General features: G+C 37.6%; 1 protein-coding gene across 1 annotated transcript; it reads left to right on the top strand.

The window, feature by feature from the left end:
• Window positions 1-6,242: 6,242 nt before the first annotated feature.
• hoxd4a (homeobox D4a) lies at window positions 6,243-7,439 on the top strand (the record flags this gene model as incomplete). The annotated part of the gene is made up of 2 exons (XM_084179055.1): window positions 6,243-6,711; window positions 7,138-7,439. 2 exons carry the CDS (start codon window positions 6,243-6,245, stop codon window positions 7,437-7,439), a joined length of 771 nt encoding a protein of 256 aa, XP_084035181.1.
• Between the last annotated feature and the right edge of the window lie 6,231 nt (window positions 7,440-13,670).

Below are 13,670 nucleotides of genomic sequence, written 5' to 3' on the forward strand. Positions count from 1 at the left end.
TGAATCACCCCAAGCCAATTTTTATGAAACTTGACAGAAAGGAAACCGTGAGCGAAACACCCACATATGTGTGTAGACTACGTCAGGGATCACCGAGTCATCGTCCGTTTTATTTAAGAGAGGCGTTTATGGGCAAGAAGAAGTAATAGGTAGATGTAGACCTATACAGTCAGGTCCAAAATTATTGGCACCCTTGATTAAGATGAGCAAAAAATACTGTATAAAATAAATAATATAAATATGAACCTATATTGTATGCTCAAAACATTTAGGAAATTATTTTATTTTATACTAATTCAATTGCGCACAGAAAGAGATTTTGTGGTAATACTTAATTTTCTCAAAAAGATAGGGGTCAAAATTATTGGCACGCCTTTTTTCAATACCTTTCAATACCTCACCTTGCCAGGATAATGGCACTGAGCCTTTTCTCTCAAATGTTTTTGAGATTGGAGAACGCATTGGGAGGGATCTTAAACCATTCCTCCATACAGAATCTTTCCAGATCTTTGATATCCTTCGTCTGCATTTATGGACCGTCCTTTTCAATTCAAACCACAGGTTTTCAATGGGGTTCAAGTCCAGAGACTGAGACAGCCATAGCAAAATGTTGGTTTTGTGTCAATTATTTACATTTTAGTCATTCAGCAGACGCTCTTATCTAGAGCGACTTACAGTTAGTGAGTGCATACATTTTTCATACTGGCCCCCCGTGGGAATCGAACCCACAACCCTGGCGTTGCAAGCGCCATGCTCTACCAACTGAGCTACAGGAGGCTAAATTATCAATTTATTTATGGATTTTGATGTGTGCTTGGGCTTATTGTCTTCCTGGAAGATCCACTTCCAGGTTTTTGGCTAAAATGTCCTGGTACTTCGTAAAATTCATGATACTCTTGACCTTAACAAGGGCCCCAGGACCAGTGGAAGCAAAATAGCTCCATAACATCAACAATTCACCACCATATTTTACAGAAGGTATGGGGTTCTTTTCTGCATATGTGTTCTCATTTCAATGCTAAACCCACCACTGGTGTGCGTGGCCAAAGAGCTCTATTTTCATGTCATCCAACAAATGTAAATGCCTGGAGTTTGCTAAACAGCATTGGCACCTGGATTCGAACAGGTGCTATGGTCAGATGATATGAAAATAGAGCTCTTTGGCCACACACACCAGTGGTCGGTTTGGCGTCTAAATAAGGATGCATAAGCAGAAATGAACCTCATACCTACTGTAAAATATGGTGGTGGATCTTTGATGTTATGGGGCTATTTTGCTTCCACTGGTCCTGGGGCCCTTGTTAAGATCAACCGCATCATGAACTTTACCCAGTACATGGACATTTTAGCCCAAAACCTGGTTGCCTCTGCCAGGAGGCTGAAACGTGATCACAAGTGGATCTTCCAGCAAGACAATAACCCCAAGTACACATCAAAATCCACAAAGAAATGGTAAATTGATCACAAAATCAATATTTTGCAATGGCCATCTCAGTCTCTGGACTTGAACCCCATTGAAAACCTGCGGCTTAAATTGAAGAGGGCAGTCCATAAGTGCAGACGAATGATATCAAGGATCTGGAAAGATTCTGTATGGAGGAATTGTCTAAGATGACTCCCAATGTGTTCTCCAATCTCATAAAAGATTTTAGAAAAAGGCTCAATGCATTATCATTGCAAAGTGAGTGAGGTAGGCTATTGAAAGTTATTGAAAACAGCGGTGCCAACAATTTTGACCCCTATATATAAAAAAAAAGTATTACTCGTTGAACAAAATATCTTTCTCTGAGCAATTGTATTAGTATAAAATAATATAATTTCTCCATCGTTTTGATCATATAATATAGCTCAGTATTTGTATTATTTATTTTATACAGTCATTTTTGCTAATCTTTATTAAGGGTGGCAATAATGTTGAACCTAACTAGAGAGCAGATTACTTTGTTATACTTTTGAAATGTCTTATATTAACCTAAAAATACATATTCATATCAAAGACGCAGATTAAATTCCATATCAAGGTGAACTTGAACAAAAAAAAACCGATATATTCTTATTTTTTTCTATTGCATAAAGTGTATTATAATTACACATCCTTTTTATTTTATATGGCATCAAGCTAATCGGCGTTATTGAATAAGTGCAACTTTGAGGGTTATTTATGGCACCAGTGCGGTGTCATGAATGGCTGTGGGGGAGCACGTGATGCCATTAAACTTTGTTTTATGGCCTGGGAGTTGACAAGCCAAAATATAATCCTCATTGTGTATTAGTAAGGCCGTGCAGATGGCTTGGAATAGACCTTCGAATTGGTGGAAGCAAGTATAAACCTCTGGTTTTGTCTGAACATGGATATGTTTGTCTATCCGATGCAATGCGTTGGTCTTTGCGGTGAGCTCTGTTTTATCATTTGATAGGCTACTAAAACTAGTGCGTGCGCATGCTGATGTCATCAGGTATACATGTCTGTCTCCTGCAGTTTTGTTTGTCTGTTCCGAAATACAGGACTTTAACCAGAGTAGGCTGTGTATTTTGCATTGGTCAGGATGTACGGGAAAGAGTTAGGAAGTGTTTGAATATGTCAATACTTTGCTGATATAACCAATAATCGTTCAAATCAGTCGTTAGAGAAACAATGCATTTTGGAAAATGGCTGATAGCCTAATATTGTAGCCTATAGGCATATTCGTTTTTGCTTCAAATCGACAAATATTGCGTGATGGTTTATTAAAATCTGTAACCTTTTTATTTGCCTGCAATACGCACATATTTGAATGACAATGGCTAATAGGCTTGTGGGGATCTGAAGTCTATGGGCTGGCAAGTTTTGAATTCGGAGGGAAAATATCAACCTGTTGTCACAGACTCAATGGCGTTTACAGCTATTAGCATTTCCTTAAATTACGTTTTGGTGACATAGGCCTTGTTCTAACAATGTATTAATTAAGTTAAATACACATCAGTCCTTTTGAATCTTAATACCCCAACAATATCTTTAAAATAGCCATGCTCTATCGCGCCCCCTAGTAGCCTACAGAATATTATCGAATCATAATTCCTTGTACTATCGTCAATTAACCCATATCAGGGTGTTTTTTATAGGCCTACATTGTGATGTTATGTAGGAAGTGAAGTGGTGACATTGGAAGTGATGTAGATTATTTAGTTTGTTATCCAATACAAACACATTTACATGAGGCAACATGAGGCAAGGACAACATGCACGAATCAGAATTGTGTTATAAAGGACTACACTACAGTAGGCATAGGCCTCATTTTTTCTTTTTTCCTTTCTTTTAGCAATGTAAAGGAAACTTTGTATTGTTTTTCTCCAGCCTGTCTGCCACTTTGACCATTAGTGTATTTCGAAGTTCAATGCACTGACAATGGCTTTAATAGGCCTACGATTGACAGGCTACATTATATTGAGGTTGTATTTTTATTTAATTGAGAATTGCATTTCTGAAATAATTTCAGTAGTCTATGATGGCATGTTTAAAATAGTAGCTTTATTGTCCCTTTATTTATAATTAATAGCCCACAAATAAGATTTCAGAAGAAATACAAATGTTTTATGTAACTTGAATCCATAATTGTCGATTATGTTTTGGCACAAGATCTGGCTTTAGTGACATAGCTACTTGAAATCGGAACAATGACCTATTAACAGTTGTATAATAAAATAACTCTAAATAGATCAGAAAACATAGCAAGTTGGTTCATTCTTGGTTCAAACGAAGGATAAAGACAAGTGCTGACTTTATCGTTCTTTTGTTCCCCGGTATCCTATCTCGGCTTTGACCGAGCAGTTGTCTGAACAAGTCTCAGGGCAAGGTGAATCCTAGGTCAAGCTGTCCAGCAAATATTAAAATGTTGTGACATGTAATTACAAAGGTGTAAAGAATGTGATTCATATTTTCCAATAAGAGAAGTAGAAAACGGGATGAATACCTTTAACTATCTCAACGTATATGCTTCTAAAGTGGCCAACTTTACTTTTGAAAACGTTGTAGAACAAGTGTTGTGAAACTTTCGGCCAAAGCCTTTATTCTTAAACTACTAGAATTAGACTACCGAAATTAGACTACTGAAACTGTCTAGTAACAAAACATGAAGTCGGCCTAGCCTATAATTTGGAGAGAATAATTTAAGGATACTACATCTTCGGGAATCTTACTATGTAAGGCCTATGTGAATACTCAGTCAAATTTAGAAAGCACTTGGCCAATCAAGTGTATTAAAACGAATCATTTCATTTTATTTAAATCATTTATGTAATTCAAAAATGTATGTTATTATAGGACATTTCCACAGTGGCATGTTCCCAAGACCTTAGACCAACGGAGGTAGTCAACTGAAGGCTCATTTGGGATTCGTGAACTTTTGTATTCTTTGAGCTGTCACTAAAGTCAAAATAATTGAACTTTTTGATATGTTTGCAAATGATTTAGGTTGACCTCGTGGCCGTTAGCCTTTTTCCTTATGGGTCCACTCGATAGTCAAGTCTCGGACAGTGGCTAGAGCGCAGGCTGGTTAACTTTATTTTTTATTTTTACATGGAATCCCTCTAAAGTGAGTATTGGTAGTCTATACCAATTAATTGTGAATGACCTATGTTGTTTGCCTATACCTCTAGCCAATAGGCCTAGCCGGTTGACTTAAAAAAAATGCATTTCGAAGCTGGAACAGAATTGCTCATCTTACTGGTGAACTACTTAGGACTTACCAATATCTGATTAATCAGGGGCTATGATTGGATGGAAGTTATCGAAACTTATTTTGAATGTTCATACACTTCCATTGTTTACAATTGTCGACGGTATAAGAGTGTATGGAGTATGAATAGGCTTTTTATTTGTCTTTTTGAGAACTGAATCTAATGGCTGGACTCTTGAATTGAGAGAAATGATGGGACCCCTGTATTCCGTCGTCTATATATACCCTGTAGAACCGAATTTGTGTGATAAAACAACAGTCACAGATTCGATTCTAGGGGAGTATATGGTCGATGCAAAAACATCGATTTACTTACATACTTTTATATAAAAAAAAAATCATAACAATTTATAATTAATTAATTATTAATTAATATGCCATTTAGCAGACGCTTTTATCCAAAGCGACTTACAGTCATGAGTGCATACATTTTTGTGTATGGGTGGTCCCGGGGATCGAACCCACTACCTTGGCGTTACAAGCGCCGTGCTCTACCAGCTGAGCTACAGAGGACCACGGATGATGGAGTGCACATCGTTTGATTGCTGTATTGTGCCAGCTATTGAGTCTAACGATTATTTAGAATGATATTTTATATATTTTATTGAGTAGAATCTGTTCTAATATTGAAAGTAAATGTTTGAGTTATATGCTCTTTCAGTGTCACTTGTCATTTAATTTGGTGATTTACGTTGATACAAAGACATCGGCCTAGTCATGCTCATAAGAAGCCTTTTTACGCGTGTCACTTCTTGGCCTGTACACATATCATTACAGCCAAACAGTCCTTTTCGTTTTGATAGTGAACATTAAGTAACTTGCCATAACAAAAGTTATCATTGGAGACTGAAATGTAAACAGATTTTAACATGGCATCAAAGTAATGCATTTTCTTACGTTTTCATTCGTTTTAACATTTCAATCATTGAATTATTGAGTGTTTGGCATTGGTTGGTTGCCACGAGGCTCTTTCAATAGTTTTGAAAGGGATAGGGTAGATGAAATGATGAGATTCTTGTAACTTTTGGATGACCCCTTCTTGACAAAGACAGTCCCCATCAATTGTCCCCAGGCTTTATTCCCGTCTTTTTGTGCCAGGGGGACGTTTGTATCTTTTGTTTGTTTATCTGTCAGACTCACGGGCTTTAGTTTGATTTAGTATTGTAGAACATTAAGCATATTAACCATACTATTGCACAAAACCATCTATATTTAATCCATTCAGATTATTTCCCATTGACTGTTAGGGATGACCACAGTTGAAATTAAGCTGTTGACATTAGGTAAATACAATTTTACATTTAACATCTTATTTTTCAATATAGTGCGTACATTGCCAATCCTGAATTGCAACTGGTTAAATATTTGTTTTTATCCAAAATAATTGCGGTTTTTTTTTTATTAGTGGAAATTGCTGCTATAGGTGTGCAGTGTATACCCGTTAATGGACTAGCTTTACCTCCATTGGCCAATCTGGTCACATGGTTCCCTAACTTTATTCAGTTGACAGCAAGTAGGAGGGCTTTATGGAGGGTGGAAAAAAAGACAACTCGAGAAAAATTTGTATTTTCTACCTTCAGAAATTAATGACCATGAGTTCGTTTATGGTGGACTCTAAGTATGTGGACCCACAATTTCCTCCTTGTGAGGAATATTCGCAAAATAGCTATATACCTGACCAGGGGACAGACTACTACGGTCCAGCGCAGGACCCAGATTTCCAGCATCCAGGAATCTATCCACGGTCAAACTACACCGAGCAGCCCTTCAGTTGTACCACTGTGCAGGGTTCTACAGTGCAGCCGCGGGGTCATGTGCATGAGCGAGTCAGCCACCCTAGCCCTTTCACCGCCCAGACCGAGCCGTGTCCCCCGGTCCAAGTGACTGGCCCCCGGACTTGTGGACAGCAACAAAACACAAAGAACCAAAATGGGATACAAGCCAAGCAGCCTACAGTAGTTTACCCCTGGATGAAGAAACACCACGTTACTACGGGTAAGATTGACTCTATCCTCTCCACGTCTCTTTGGGACAAGTTGAGGTCCAGGAATTTAGCCACTTTAAAATCATTGTGTGAAATATTTATGGGTTGCTTTGAAGGGGCGGTCAATTACACCAGCCATAAATTTTTATTGCTAAGGAAATAGGCCGCTGCCTATGTGACCGTCTCAGAGCTCTTGAAATGTCCACTTGCCTTATGACTATGTTTTATTTTATTGTGTGTCGACAATATTTCCTATGAAGAGGGTGAAAATAGACCAAATTGCATGAAAGTTTGGTCATAGTTTGGTCAAATTTCATTTCTGGATCAGGATTTTCATTGTTTTGTTTTTAGCTAGAAGTTTGGAGCGTCCGGTGAAGGGCTGTTGTTTTTGTTAACTGGGACCTAATTGGCTCACATTGGTGTTTTGTTTCTCACAGTAAACCCGGACTACACAGGACCTGAACCGAAACGGTCTCGGACAGCTTATACAAGACAGCAGGTTTTGGAACTGGAAAAGGAATTTCATTTTAACAGGTATCTGACCAGGCGGCGTCGCATAGAGATTGCCCATACACTCGTTCTCTCCGAGCGTCAGATCAAAATCTGGTTTCAAAACAGAAGAATGAAATGGAAAAAAGACCACAAACTACCGAACACAAAGGGGAGATCTGCATCGGCACCCAGCCAAGATTTACAAAGTATTCAAAAGGATAACCAGACTGATATCACAACTTTATGAATACGATGGGAAACTTTGAATCTTACATGAACTGTAGACCTATAAAAAACGATTTCCCATTTGACTTTGCATGATCTCAAAACATGGCATTCTGGTCATAGTCGTTTAACGTGAAAAAGTTACACATGGCAGTTCCATTCAGAAGGACCCTCGATGTGTGTTGGCTCGCTGAATTGAGTCAATTTCCAACATTGTAACTGATAGGTGCTCAGAAGATATGAGTGCATCACTAAATGCTTCACATGCTTCAAAGAGGTAGCAGTAGATCAAACGAAAACTTTCGCTTTCGGATGAAAGCTTGTTAAAGATGTTTTTCTTATGGTAGGCCTACTCTTCTTGCTTGCTATGATTCTCTTCTTACCACAAAAGTCAGAGTACTGCCTGAACATTTATATCTTTATTTAAAAGGGGGAAAAAAAGTAAAATGAAGTTTTTGTACACTTTAATTAGAAATTGTCTTGTGATGAAATCAAACTTTTAAAACGAACAATATTTGATGCATATATTGCTAAAAATAAAATGGCCATTGCACACAAAGCATCAGTTGATCCATACATTTGTGACAATATTCATTACTTTTATATAGCCTAGCTTAAAGAAAGTAGTGAACTCATATTTATGGGTGCTAACTGGTTGAATTTTTCTGTTTACGTTTTCTGAACTTTTATACAATAAAGCTTTTAAAATGGCGTTAAATTCTATTCAGAAACAAGACATTCCTGTGTGCAGACCTTTCCCAGTGCCCTTATTTGGTTATAAATCTCTCTTGACATCTTTGTAAACATTGTACATTTAAAGAGGGTCTCCCATATGGCATCTGAAACTCTTTCATGAGTTCCCTTGTTCTTTGCATCGAATTTATATTTTTTAAGATGCTTCACTATTTTTATTTTGATGAATATCAAACAGAACACTATTAAAAGTATCTATTCAATGTTAAGGACGTTGAGGAATATAAATATGTGTAATATGTTTTCCCCATTTTTATTATACTAAATTTGTAATATAGAGTGTTTAAATTGCATTATGATTATTTATTTAATTAAATATTTGTACATTTCCGAAAACCCACAACAGTTCTAAACATATTTGAGAAACGAACGTTTATTTAATGAGATATGTTTAAAACGGTTGTGGATTATTAGAATTGTCTCTTTTGTTATGCAATGTAAAATCGTTTAATTAATGCGCTTAGCTGGTGTTAAAATCTAACTATGGCATTAATTTATACCAAACCAAGCCACACAGGCATTCATGTTATGTTTCAAGACAGATATTCTTGTATTATTCCAATCATTGTCCTCGTGACAAAAATAATCATAACCTCTTGTACTGCGAAGATGTCTTCCCTCTGAAGTCTTCATGATGAGAAGTAGAAAAGGTATTTCAACTGAAGGTCGACAAAGCTCCAGAGGCAGGTTCATCCAGAGGACACTGTTTCTATCGCCTTAGACACATTTCAGCCGCGAGGAGTGACCTCTAAACCCTTGACCCGTCGGACCTATACAGCCTTTTTCTCTCACAGGCGCTATTCGCATTGAGTTTCATTCAGATACTTTTTCTATTCTACCTTAGTATTGGTTTGCTATAGAATATGGAACGCTTATATAACTTGGTTAAACATGTAGGCTAACGTTTTAAAGCCCATTTTTATTCTGCCAGATGCACCTCAAATGGTACTGATTGTATATTCATGTCTCACCATGTTAATATGCAATCCTGTCTGACTTTATTTTTGTACCTGCTTTTTATTCTGTACATTCCCAGGTGTCATGCAAAACTTTAGTGGAAAAATAAAGATTGTTACTTGATTTGCATTATGGTGGCACAGAGCACTCACGTTTGTCAATAGATTTCTTTATCAAGTATTCAGAGATGCATGCTGGGCCATTTAGCAGATAGAATGGTTAATCAATGTGCACACACACACACCGCTGTCTTTCCCAGTTCTTGTGTGGCTTTCGTGATCGTGAAATATCAGATACCCCCAATACATTTCCATAATACTAAAATGAGGCATTCTGTAACATTTGGGTTCCATATCAAAGCATAAAAGACATGGTCCTCTGTAGCTCAGCTGGTAGAGCACGGCGCTTGTAACGCCAAGGTAGTGGGTTCGATCCCCGGGACCACCAATACACAAAAAAATGTATGCACGCATGACTGTAAGTCGCTTTGGATAAAAGCGTCTGCTAAATGGCATATTATATTATTACATGGAATAGAGCCTTACCTGAGATACACCCGCATAGCTCGAACTTTATGCATGTCTCTCATTGACATCAAGCCATGATTTTCCACAGTGGACTTATTTACGCAAAGGCTACGCGTCGATACCTCAAGTTAGGATTTAGCCTATCGGTTTGGTTCGACCACACATCTCGCAGGTGACGTTTTACTTAATTGTGCTTGTTTGAAAAAATTATGGCATAGTTGACTCACATAATGTGTTTCAATGGGCGGTAAGTTACATTTTATAGCAAGAATCATTCATGTCCCCCTAACCCACACCAATGTTAGTGTCAGTGCCATAGGTTTTATGAATGTAGGATCAATGGGATTATATTTGTGATCAGATCACATTTTCATGCTTGGATTAAAACTTGTTTCATTTGAGTGCTTATCTGTTTCTCTTTGTGTGTATGTGTTTGTGTGTCTGTTTCTCTCTCTCTCTGTGTGTGTGTGTGTGTGTGTGTGTGTGTGTGTGTGCGTGTACGTGCATGCGTGCACGGGCGTGCGTGTGTCCTCACATTTGCGCGCACTCCTTTATAAGCTTAGCTGGGGAAGCCTTGTGTCACTTTCATCAGGCCGTTACACTGAAGCCTATTCATCTTCAGTTTGCCACTACATAGATTTCAGTGTACAAGCATGATGATGTCATTGCAAAAGAAAGAAAACTGCACCAAGTTCACTCTGACAAAAAAATCCTTATGTAGCCTAACCATAGGCTAAACAACAGTTCTACATGCAACCCATGTTGTTGTACGTGTGCATTTCCAAGACTATCACAATGGATTGCTGAATATTATATTTTTATGTTTCTTTTCCACAGTGGACTTATGAGGCATGTAAACATGTAAATTGTCGCTCTTGTTCACTGAAACGACCATGGGAATAATCATAAAATGCCTTTTATGTAACACAGTTTAAGAAAAGCAGTCATATGTCAGTACCTGCCCTCCAATGTGCAGTGTGCATTGACCTACATGTCTGAACACAATAAATGAGAGCCATAAGCAGTGCCATTTTCAATGACACTGCACCGAATATGGTATACACCAACTCCGCGCTCACAATGGCTTTCAAACGGCCATATTTGATTTCCTGCTGTTCGCAGAAACTGTCTTTGCCAAGCGAGACAGCCCCTTAAGATATATTAAACTGTGCTGTCTGCATTCAAATATATAATTCGGAGTCTATACCGCTCCTCTCTCTATTTTTGACCACGTGATTGTCTAAATAATTAATGCAGCACGTCCCCTAGAAACACGGCGTCGTCATTAATCGCGAGGACTCTATCAGACTTGAAAACTGAAGAGATCCCAAGAAAATAATATCCAAACGCTCCGATACCCAACGCAACTGTAACCAGCACTTTAGCACAGCCTCTCAACCAATGGAAGCTTGGTAGGTAAATATTTTAAAATATTTTTTTGAGTAAGATGGTAAATGACCATATCTGTCAGATATTTGATAAATAGCGCCCTTTGATGAGTGCGCCTTGGACAGGCTGAACTTGTTATGGGTTCTTCAATGCTGTGCTTTTTATGAAGAAATAGACCAAGAGGACAATGTCGATATTATAAAGTGGTAATATTTTACAACTAGCGTCCGTGTTATGTTTCATAGCAAGTAAGTACAAAATCGAAAGATTTTCAGCCACCTTTACTGTGTGAAATGGTTGTGATTATGAATGTGTGGGCAGAATGAATGCAGCGCTGTTGGGCAGTTCTAGTTCGTTCTTGAGGGCTGTATGTTAGGGCCTCTGTGATTTATAATATCACCAAAGAGAGCAATTCAGTAATTGGTTTACACCAAATTGCCTGTTACAAAATGTAAACAGAGTGTTAAGATGAAAAACATTTCAAAGTGGTACAAGTGCAATATGTTATAATACAAAAGCTTATATTAGACTATTCTTTGGATAACACTCCAGCTACCTGCGTGATGGCAAAAACAAAAATCGGAATCGTTGTAAGAATATACATCTTTGGATTGAACTCAGATGACGCCCCATTGCTAACATTGTTTAGATTGTTGATGGGGCATAATTCGAAATGTATTTCTGAGAGTAGTAAAAGTAGTGTTTGAGCAGGTTGACAGTTATCGGCCTCGTTGTAAATCATTCTCAGTAATTCCTGAAAGGGTGCGAGGCTGTTGGGGGGCCGGGCGAACACTGTAAATCTTTCACTTTTATTACCCCATGAACATATGCTGCGACGCTAGTAGTCCTGCATCCTTTCCTCAGTACAAGATAGGCCTGCCTCTCGGCAAGCTTCCCCGCTATCTTTTACGGCCTTAAATCTCTATCTTCCAATTGATTTTTGAGCTCACAAATTGTCCTTTGAAAGTGTTTTGTTATTTACATCGAAAACAGTGGCTGAAACAGAAAATATTACATTCGTTGCTTGTGTTGATGCTCAAAAGTAGGCTACCGTACGGCCGAACACCATGAGAAATAGCACAGCAGACAAGAGGGTTTCCAAATTGGTTTATTTGTATACAATTCCATAGGCTTTTTCCCATGCATTAATATTGGTCAATAGATTTCATAACATTCTAAAATGCACATCTCACTCAACCCAGTATAATATTGTAGAAATTGTTTTTGAACAATTGTGATAACAATATGTTGATAGTTTCAAGTGCCAATAATGCATATAAGTACACAGCCAAATGTACAATGCTGTATCAGAAACTATGTTCAGAACCCTACATTTGAATAGAATTCTCAAAACTCCATTAGGGAAAGGGTTCTAATAAAGGTTGTATTTTTAGTAATTCATTTCTCTTTCAACTGTAGTGTTTGATGAGAAATCGAATATTATCAAAATACTGTATGAGGCCTATATAACCAGGTAAACATCAAATACACAAAATGTATGTATTATCTCTTAAAGATGACCAAATCGCCACCAGTGTCATTATATTGGCATAGTATGCCTGCAACCTGACCGAATAATAAATCAAATTATATTTCTACAATGGAAAGAAGAGGAAAAAATCATCACCAGAATGAAATCATATCGCAAGTTGAGCATTTTCACTATGGACACAGGTCAGATAAAGAAATGTAAACGCCATCCCTTTTAAAAACAGATTTGTGAGTTAAGGCTTGGTTGTAGAAGCAGCCTCAATCAGAACATCTCGATCACGTGAACAAATATGCTTGTATTTTAAGGCAGTGCCTTTATTTGTCATTATAAAGGTTTCTGAAACACCAAAAATCTTAATGTTAGCTTCATTTCGGTGACTGTGTCTGAAAACCTGTATTTTTCAATGGGAGATGATTGCCACATTTTTTTGGGTGGAATAAGGATCCCTTCTTCGTTTTTTATTGGTAGTTGAACGTGAGTCTTTCCATTCTATCGGGAATACTGTCTGCATTGGTATATGGAAATGTCTGAAAAACCGCAAGATCAGGTTTAGGACAGTATTGTCTACAGACAAAGGGTGAAGGATATATTCTAGAGACTGCAGGGAAAGGAATTGAGACTAAGAAGCACGAGTATATGATAAATTGACTCACAGGTAAGCAATTGTACGGCAAAATGCAACCTTTAAACAAGGCTTTACATAATGCTAGAGAATAAATATGATTTATTCCATTCAAAGGAGGTGATCTTTATTAATGTCGCTCTTGTCGGTAACTACGCGGATAGCTTAAGTCTTATGGACCTTAGATACGATTTTAAGACAGGTTCACAATTTTGAGGAACCACTTTGAAAGGTTAGTTTGGACAGATGTATTTTGACAATTGGTTTTCAGCTGATTTTGCAGTTTGATGAAAACTGACCAAAAGAAAAGGGATAAGAAGCAGAGGAACTTTTCATTCTGACTCCTAGGTTGTTAGATCGTAAATCACATTCATTTGTTGTCTTATCGTCACAGTGATGTTAGACATGATTTATGTGGTTTCAACTATATGGCTTTGTTAACCTGCAAATGTTATAATATTTTGAATGGATTCAATAGTTTTAATTTGTATTTGAGAAATACTTTCAGGATTT

The sequence above is a fragment of the Coregonus lavaretus genome, assembly GCF_964263955.1.
Source record: "Coregonus lavaretus genome assembly, chromosome: 16".
In the NCBI taxonomy this organism is placed as follows: domain Eukaryota; kingdom Metazoa; phylum Chordata; class Actinopteri; order Salmoniformes; family Salmonidae; genus Coregonus; species Coregonus lavaretus.